This window comes from Talpa europaea (assembly GCF_964194135.1).
Source record: "Talpa europaea genome assembly, chromosome: 11".
Taxonomy (NCBI): domain Eukaryota; kingdom Metazoa; phylum Chordata; class Mammalia; order Eulipotyphla; family Talpidae; genus Talpa; species Talpa europaea.
The window spans coordinates 18,539,883-18,549,656 of NC_140078.1; the positions used below are offsets into that span (position 1 = coordinate 18,539,883).

A 9,774-nucleotide genomic window follows, 5' to 3' on the forward strand; every position below is an offset into this window, starting at 1 on the left:
ACAGGATACATTATGCAGGCATATATGCAGAGGGCTCAAGAAGTATCTCTTGCAAAAGCTAATCAGACTCAAAACTGAGAGCGGCATAAGTACCCGGAGGTGCTCAAAATATGTGAAGAGAGACAAGAATCAAGGTGAGCTTAGAAGGATCTGGGGCAAGGAAAGATCTTAAACGTGGCCAACCAGGGAGCAAGTGGACATGTGCCCAGGTTTCCTCACAGTTGGGATACTCCTGGGCTACTTGGCAGAAAGGTGGGCATTCCTTGCTCTGCAGAACATTTTGCAGGTGTGAGCCCCAGCCTTCAGTGCCGGGGCTGTGCTTGGGCAGGTAAGAGTTGATTGGACCAGCCCCGGCAGCCCTGATTCTGCAAGTATATTCTGCAGTGGTTTTGCTCCCAAACGTCTGGCCTGACACCAAAACATCTAAAGACCCCCACTTCCATGCCTGGAAGTCCTTGCCTCCTCCAGAAAATCTTCAGCCTCTTCCCATCCAACAGATAAGACAGCGCTGCCACCCGAGACCCATCCTGAGGTATGCACCCACTAGAGGGCAAGGTGTGCTACTTTGGGACCCTTTCTGGGATCTGAGGCATTGGTGGTCAAAAGGTGAAGACCAAGGAGACAGTCAGCAGGTTTGTGCTGTTTGTGCACCAAACACCTGTTACACACATTAACATTTGTTAATGCCCCATAGACTCGGGCTGGATTCCGAGTGACCTGCCCTACTTGGCTATGGACATTGGCTCCCGTCCACAGAAAAGCGGGCCCAGTCTGAGCCCTGGAGGATCTCAGCACAAAGGAAAGGGCCCAAGACGGCGATGGCTCTTTTCATTAGAGACTGGTCAAACAATGATGTCAGGTGAAGCCACATCACCCTCTAAACAGCCTGTCTGAACCTGATGGGTAGGCACAAGTGTGGGCAAGTCACCTCTATGTAACTTGAGCAGTAGATGTCATTTATTCTGGAAAACAAGAATCCGTCTCTCATCTTAACAGTAGCCCAGGCTTGGAGAAACCGCTCTTCCCTGTCTCGGCTTGTATCTCTGGCATATAGTGAGTGACTGGCTTTGGGAGGGCACAGATCAGGGCCAATGAGACATGTTCACTGAGGGTTCAGGACTGAGGGTTCACTGAGTTAATAGGACTTCTCTCTTCTGACAAAGCCTGGAAAGGGTCATCCATTTGTCCTGGTCAGCACTGTGTAGGAACGAAAGACTGGGAATCATAGCTGCATTCTTTCCACAAGGGTCAAGCCACTTTGTAGGGCTTAGGGACGAAGTTAAAACTCCTAAACTAGGGCAGAAACAGGAGTGCAAAAGCCAACTATGTCTGAGTTGGACTAATCTAACCCAAAGACTGCTTTACTGGCATTTTCAGTTAAATGAAATTTCAGAGTTGAATTTTTTTGAGCCTTGCACCCAAGATTAAATGTCACTTACCTCAAAGTCACGTAAGATGTTTCAAAATACACAAAGTTTATAGGTGCCAATGTGAAGGGTCATTATTGTCTGCCATGTGCTCATCACCTTCTTCAATGCTAAAGATGCTTGGCGAGTCCAGCCCTTCCCCAATCAGACAGGTTCACAACTTCCAAACACATCATTCAGAAGTTTTTAATAAACAACTTCATTATAAAAACTTTTTTTGAAAATGTAATTCTGTAAAACATTGAAAAATCTACTTTAACAAAGATATGCCCTGTGCATTTTCTAATGGCACTTATATTTTACAATTAAAAACCTTGTTTTATATAAAGCCAAAAATACTCCAAGAGGTTATTCACTGTGTTTACAAAGTGCTAGAAGGTTTTTTTGTCTCGTATTTTTCTCTCTTTAAATAATCTGGCATTACGAAAGAGTGGCTCCAAAGCCTTCACCACTGGGAGGGAGGGAAGGAGGGGCGTGAGGAGAAGCGGTGTTTCAGGAGTTCTCGTGCGAATATTCAGAGGTGGAAAGGTGCTCCTGAGAGGCTAAGGAAGTCAGAAACCTGACAGAAATACTTCCATCCTCTCCGTCCCCCAGAGGCACTAGATCATCGGGATGATCCTCCTCCTGTCAGAGCCAAATAACCCTTTCTCTCGCCTCAGACCCTACTCTCCAGTGGTGAAGGTCACAGCCAATTCCTTCCACAGCAGGTTCAGAGCTCCAGGAGAGGCCAGGGTGGGGTCCCAGAGGAATCTGGACTTTTCTGGCCAACACCTGCCTAAGGCAAAGTTTCTTATTACATAAATATCCTTGTTAAAAAGCAAAATATTGATCCTGTACAATATAAACTGTTAAAAAAAAAATCGTGCTTAAAAACAGCTCCTAGATAAGAGAGGTGGAGAGGGGTGGAGAAAACAGCTACCAAAAAAGAAAGGAGGACTTAAAAGGGCTACTAGGCAAAGTTTAGAGCAGTGAGAGAATTTCAACTTAGGACAATATCTACGAGCAAAAAAGTAATCACACCTGTTTCCCGGATTTCCATTAAAATGCCATTTGTAAAAGGTTGGGGGAAAAACTCATTGGTGCTCCTCTTCCCTACCTCTCACCTCTTTAAGGTGTGCACAGAGCCTCTGAACTGACAGCTGGGCATGTCATCCTGTGGCCCCTAGAACTGCAGCCAACCCTAACCAACTGCTGTGCAGGGTGGGTGATGCCTGCCCCTGTTCAGGTCAGCTCACTGCTGACAGAAGTTGGAGTGATGGGGAGAGGGGACATCACCCCTTCTATCTGGTCCCTGTTCATTATCTGCCACATGCCATGGCTCCTTTCCTAGGCAGATGCCCCTTGGGCTCTCACGGCCTCAATAAGGGTACTCGAGTGGGTTTGGTACCGAGTGTAGGATACAGCTATTCTTATCCATGGAACCACCAAGCCAATAAGGCTTGTGTTTTTTGTTTTTTTTTTTGCCTTTTTTTTTTTTTTTTTTTTTTAAATTTTGAGGAGAGGTTTAAGAAACAGCCAGGTCGCTATGGTCCAAAAAAGAGAAAAAAAAAAAAAAGCGAAGGTAGATGTTTCTCTGCACGAGCCAAGTTCACAGTGATAAGGAAATTCCTTGAGTGTGGTGAGGGCGCAAACAGGATAGAAGGGACAGGATGGAAATAAGGCGGGGCAAGAGGGCAAGGCCCCAGTTAGGTTTTAAATAATTGCTTTGCCTGTCCTGTGAGTTTCTCAGCATCGCTAACTGGGGAAAGATTCAAGGAAGGGGCAGGAAAGAGCAGGCAGAGACTAATAGTAAGGACTTTGTGGTCAGAGGCTCATTTGCCTCTGTAAAAAGGAGGGTGCAGGGAAGGCTGCAGGGAGTGGGTGAAGGGTTGCTGGGTCTAGAAGACCAGAGACGACAAGGAGAATGGCAGCAGTTGAGTCCCACTTGGGTCCTCACAGGCCATTTCCTATAATACGAGTCCCAGTAACATGCACAGCATGAAGGAGGTGGCTGCATACCATGGCGGATGCTATTTAAAACAAAATTAGTCCCTGGGACTCACTGAAACAAATTTTTAGAAGCAAATTACCTATTTTGATTTGAATCTTGCCAGACATTTCTATATCTGGTTTGTTTTTTGAAAGTTATCCCCAAGCTACCCTGTCTAGATCAAAACATGCTTGTTCACACTACTAATCAAGGGCCAAGGAGCTGTATTTTAAGGCTGTCACCACAGAGTACTGGCCTGGGGTGAAGCAGAAGCCTAGGTCTTGGGCCTGCTCAGTTCCTGATGCTAAACTAAATGGCCAGATGGGAAGGAAAGAAATAGGAGAGGGCTGGGGGAGGCTGAGGCAGTTCCTTGGTAGTTTGTCCTGAAATCCTAGTGGAGAAGCCAGCATAGGCTGAGTCATGCCTGGGAACTGCTGGCTGCATCTGTAGGAGTTAACAGTAAAGAGGTAGAAGTGTGTTTCTGAATCAGAGTGGAGGTGTCTCAAGAGGGTTCCACATTGGTGGTCTCTGAGCTGCCTCCCTTCACAAGTGGGAAAAGTGAAGCTCATGCAGAACTAAGATGAAGCTGGGATGCGGTTCAGCTGGGCAAGGGCTGTGCTGTCTGTGGCAGGGAGCCCCACAAGTCAGAAGAGAACTGATCAACGGCTGTAAGAAATCTTACCAGGTACTGGAAGCAGAAGGTTCGGGGCAGTAGGGGAGGAATACAAGGGGGAAGCTCTTTGATGGGAGAGCAGAGAAGGGCGGCCCTGAGTCCATGGGGACTGCAAAGTGCAGGAGAGAGGAGGGAAACTGGCTAAGAAAAGTTAGGTATGGGAGGGAATGATGTACCCATAGAATAGGCCTAGGCTTAGCTTTCTGAAAAGTCTTCTTCCAACAGTTTCACAACTGCCTGGAAAAGGGACAGTCAGGAGAGAGAAAAAGATTCATACCCTCTCCTCAACTCTCCACACCAGTCTTGAACCCAAGTCCCTCCTTCCAAGACGAATGATAACAACTCATGATGTCTGGGGTGGGGGTCAGGGAGTAGGAAATGATGGAAGTAGGTACGCCTTGCATTTCTTCCCCACTCCAGTCCACATGGAGGATGAGGGGATCATGATGTACTTGGAGAAAAATAGAATTGCAGACCTGTGAGTAAACTGCTCCGATCTTCTTGCCTGTCTCCTGTGGACACTGCTGAGGACGGCAGGAACAGACAGTCATGGAAGATGGCAGAGAGTGAAGCAGTCCAAAGTCAGTTTATTCCCCACAGGGGAAAAAATGTGACCTCAAGTGAAGAGAAGTCAGCAAGACCCGACTCCGCCTTGTAAACAGGGCTCCAGTTAACACCAGGTACCAAATGGTTCTGGCTGGTACAAACTGGAATGGACTAATGGGAATGGATTCACAGTGTGTAAACAATGTTCACTGCAATCATTCTAAGGCTAACAGCTCGGCAAGGGAGGTGAAATGGTGTGTCTGAGGCGACTGTGTAAACGGTACCGTTGCTGGAAAACACTGACTGAACATGGAGGTGCTGGTACAGGAGGGACGGGGTGGTGGGGAAGAAGAGAGGCCTTGTCTCCTGCCCACCGGGTGTAAGCAGGTGATAAGCCAAGCGACCCTCTGCAGCAGGGCCTGACCAACTGACTGGGGTCTGCAGGTTGGGACCAGAAGGCGGGCTTCTTGGGCTGTTTCTCTTGAGGTTATCCGAAGTGAATCCCTCTATGTCTCCAAGAGGCCTCTCCTTCTCCACAGAGAAGGGGCTCTGATGCTTTGGAGAGGGACAAGGCCAAGCGTGGCTCCTGATTCAGATCAAAACAATGAAAGTAAAAATACCTGAAGTCCTACGGTATGAGATCTTTTTGTGGGGTCGGGGCTCAAGGAGCCTTTTGGAAATGATCCTAGAGCCTGAGCCCCCAAACCAAGTGCTCCATACAGATACTGGAATTATTCTTTTGAACCCAGCTCTGAAAGCTCAGCTGCCTTCATGGGGGATGTGGATGGGGTGGGTACTGAGGCTCCTCGACAGAGCCAAGACTGAGTGGAGGGCCTCCTTAGGGGCTACTGGAATGCCTGGTGGAAACGAGGCAGGGTGGTGGTACTCAGGCCAGAGGTGAAGACAGGAGGCAAGGAGTGCAGAGGCCCAAAGTTCAGCGGTCCCCCAGTTCCTGGGGAATCTTGAGGCTGAGCTTGCAAAGTGGTGAGCAGGGGCTGTGCCTCAGCCTGAGAGTAGCCCATGACCAGACCACCTGTGGTCCCAGGTGGGTTACACGGGGGCAGGTTGAGTGGAAGAAAGCCCAGTAAGTGGGAGAAGTCCACATTAGCAGCGCAGAGGGCCTCAGAGAGGTTGGCGGGGCTCTTGGTGAGCAGTGCTTCATCAAGAAGGGCTGCAGCTGCCGCCGGCTGAGGTGAGGCGGGCTGAGGTTCAGCGGATGAGAGAGACAAGCTTCCAGGAAGCTCCGCCAGAAAACTATCCACCTCCACTTTGGGCAATTTGTCAGGCAAGTATGAGGTAGATCCAAGCTGGTATTTTGGAGGAAGCTGAGCTGGGGAAGAGATAGGTGAGGATTCCAGAGGGTAGCTCATACCCATGGGCAGCGTGTTATGCACCAGGGAGTGTGGCACGCCCGCACTGGGCATGGTAGGGATGTGGGCACCATACATGCCCATGGGCAACATGCCAGGGAAGGCCTTGGCCCCCATCATGTCCCGAGAGGCCATACACAGCACAGGGCTCAACTCTTCCTTCACACTGACTGTGGAGCTGCAGCTGAGTAGGCCTAACATGTCCACTGGCTCTGTCTTGATCTTGAGCAGTTCCTGTGAGTGGCTCTTCTTTACATGACGGGTCAGGTGGTCCTTGCGGCCAAACCGCTGGGCACAGTACTGGCACAAAAAGTCCTTCCGACCTGTGTGTACCACCAGGTGCCGCCGCACATCCTTTCGAGTATAGAACCGGCGGTCACAGTGGTCACAGGGGTGCTTCTTCTCCTTGACACCACCTGCTACGCGGCGTGAGTGGGCCTTCAGGTGCTCTAGCAGAACCTGGGTATTCTCAAATGTCTGCAGGCACACCTTGCAGCTGAGGTCACCGCTGCTGGCAGCATGCATGGCCAGGTGACGCCGGTAGCCCAGCTTCGTATTGTAATTCTTACCGCACTCAGAACAGTGGAGGGCCTCTTTGTTTGGGTCATGGGTCTGCAGGTGGTTCCGCAGGTGATCCTTGCGGTGAAACATCTTATCACAGTACATGCACTGGTGGGGTTTCTGGGCTGAGTGGGTGGCCATGTGCCTGGGGTAGAGAAGGAAGACAGAGGAAAGAAGGGAGATCACAAGGGATGGTCAGCAACTGAAGTGTCCACTAATAGGGAATAGATGCAAAAATTAAGGCTGAGTCATGCAATGCAATGTTAAGGGCTACCATGCTGACCATACTTTATAGATATCCTTGCCCTCCTGCAAAACCATGTACGCAACGCTATTCTTTCTAGCACTGTTTGTAGTAGTAAAAAACTGGGAACACTCTAAATATCCTAAGTACATAGATGATTCAATTTTTAAAAAATTAAGGCTGCTTTACATGTACCCACAGGGACACACTCCTAGGATTTGTAAGTGGGTGAAAAAGCAATGAGATAGGACAGTACTATGCATATGAAAAAAGGAAAAACATGTATATTTGCTTGCATGCTTAAAACATTTATAGAAGGATAGACAAGAAATTAAATACTCACTGCCTATGGGGAGAAGAAATGGGCAGCTTATGGATGGGTGTGATAAAAAATTTTCTTTGTATACATTCTGGCATCTTTAGAATTGCTATCTGTGTGAATGTATTTCCATTCCAAAAAATTGTAGTTAAAAAAAATTAATGGTACATTAAAGAGAAAGGAAAATACACCTAAACTTCTTGACCTGGAACAATCTCCCAAGATATAGGGGTTAAGTGAAAAAAAGAAGTTCAGCACAATGTGTGTAATACAATCCCTTTTGAAAATAAAAAGGTGTGGGGAATACATGTTTTGACTGTCTCAGCAAGGATACATAAGAAACTGACCCACCAGTTACCTTTGGGGACAAAAATGATGGCTTCAAGTGTGAGAACAATTCATTTTTTACTGAATGTCATTTGTACTGTTTATACTTATTTGCCATGTAAACTTTTTAACAATGTTTTTGTGGTGTGGAACCTCAGTGCCCCCTTGGTCTACCTGCTCCCATTTGATTGGAAAGCAGCTCAGAGTCCAGAAAATGCAATGCAGGCTCTACAGTATATCCAGAATGAATTCAGAGAGACTACAGAAAGACCTGTTTGCCAGGCCTTGTGTGAGCTGTGCCATTAGTAGTGTCCTCCACAAGAGGCTGAAGCACAGGGTAGTCCCACTCACCAATCAATAGTAGCAGAGGTTGGATTTCGATACAGATTTCTTAAGACCTGGATTTGCTTACGTATGCCACAACTAGCTCTACTCTAGAGTGATGCTTCCTACCTGGATAACTTCAAGCACTCCCATTATTCTCAGGCTACATGTGTGTGTTCAAGAGTGTTCATGCTTGTGAATGTTACTATCAACCTCCCAGGACTGACACGATAACGAATGAGAGGAGATGTTGGGTGATCCACAAGTTCCCTCATTTTGCAGGTGAGGAAAATGAGGCCCAAAGTGATTTGGTAATGTGCTTAAGATCACACAGTGACCTGAGGGTGAAGCAGGGCTCCTGTCTCCTGGACCAGGACGTTTCCTGCAGCTTTCCACTGACACCCAGTCTGTCACTAAGGAAGTCTTAGAGGACAGCCTGTTGGAGTCCACCTGTGTCACAGGAGCACACTGACAAAGCATTTTGAGGACCACAGAACTGTCATGAGCGCAGTCTTGGCCAGACTACCCTGTTAGCTGCTTTATTCCCTTTCCCATCAACTGTTTTTCAGATAAGGAACTGAAGCTTCCTGTGGTCACCTTGTTCACATATAATAAACAGTGTCTCTCCCTCCCCTTCAAGCTTAGGAGGTACATTCCAAGACCCCCGGGGGTTGCCTAAAACCACAGACAGTACCAAACCCAACATACACTTTCCCCCCCATACCTATGATGAAGTATTTATAAATTAGGCAGAATAAAAAATTAACAATAAAACAGAATTAATGACATACTAAAACAAAACTTATGTGAATGTGGTCTCTCAAAATGTCTTATCATATGTATATTTTTGGTCCTCAGTTAACTGCAGCTGAAAATGTGGAACTCGAAAACATGGACAAGGGGACACTACTGTATTTACTTGTTTGCCACTACTCTACTCTTGTTTGCCACCATTAAGTGAATAAACTCAAGGAAGGCCACCACCCCCATCTGTCTGGTACTCTACTCTGTCCCTTGCATGGGTATATGTGCCTGGTAGGCAGCAGGAGCTCAATAAATTGCAGTTGGACAGATGGATAGATGAATGACTGCATCAGCAGCCTGTCTCATTTGCAAAGAACATGTTCACGGTACCTCTGATGGAAAGGCACAGACGAGAGCAAAGTCACTTCCAACCAGGTCCCTTGCCCTTCAAAGCTGCTCCTCCATGTCTGCTCTATACGGAGGAGGTTTTCACATTCTATTTCACTTAAAGTTGAGGCTCCTGGGTTTCAATTTCAGGGAAGCCGCTGACGGAGAGAGTACCAGGGGCTCTACAGAGACCAACATAATCACCTGAGTGATAGGCTGGTTCAGTAGAAGAGGCACTGCAAGACCTGAGCACCTATGTGACCTTGGGTAAGTTATTTTTCCACTCTGAGCCTTCACTTTAAAATTTACAGATTGGGTCAAACATCCCTTTTCCTTCTAAAGTTCTAAGACTGCTAATTTTGAACTAAGAGAAAGTAGTACTGAAGTAGACTAATACAATCTTAAGTTTGTTCATGGCTAACTGATATTGCACCCATCAGATTCTAATATCTGGATAAAAAATAACCATTATTTCTTAATGAGTAACCTCATATGGTTTGTGCTGAAGGTATACTTGTACAACAAATTAATCTCTACTTTTCTGTCACGGATAAAGCCTCACACTCAGTGGTTTTGTCCTCAGGGAAGCTTGAGGCAAGGAGAGGTTCGGGAGTTTTACCTACCTATACAGCTTGTACTTGGAGGCAAAAGCCTTGCCACAGTGCAGCTGAGGGCAGCTATACGGCCTCTGCTCTGGATGGGGAAGGCTGTGAGGTCTCAGCTTCTCCCCATTTGAGAAGGGTGTCCCCGAGATTTCACATTGGCACTTCACTTGACTCTCTGCCTCCCGGCCCCGAGGCCTGGGAACTAGTTTCCAGCCCACTTCCTCCTCCTGCTTTGCATCTTGAATCCAGGGGGGGACGCTGGTGAAAAATGTGGTCAT

The 9,774-nt window shown here is 47.4% G+C and overlaps 1 protein-coding gene across 1 annotated transcript; it reads right to left on the minus strand.

The window, feature by feature from the left end:
- Nucleotides 1–5,460: 5,460 nt before the first annotated feature.
- On the minus strand, nucleotides 5,461–9,774 carry PLAGL2 (PLAG1 like zinc finger 2; the record flags this gene model as incomplete). Its single annotated transcript, XM_084248052.1, has 2 exons — nucleotides 5,461–6,691; nucleotides 9,515–9,774. The coding sequence occupies 2 exons, from the start codon at nucleotides 9,772–9,774 to the stop codon at nucleotides 5,461–5,463; spliced, it is 1,491 nt and encodes a 496-aa protein (XP_084104178.1).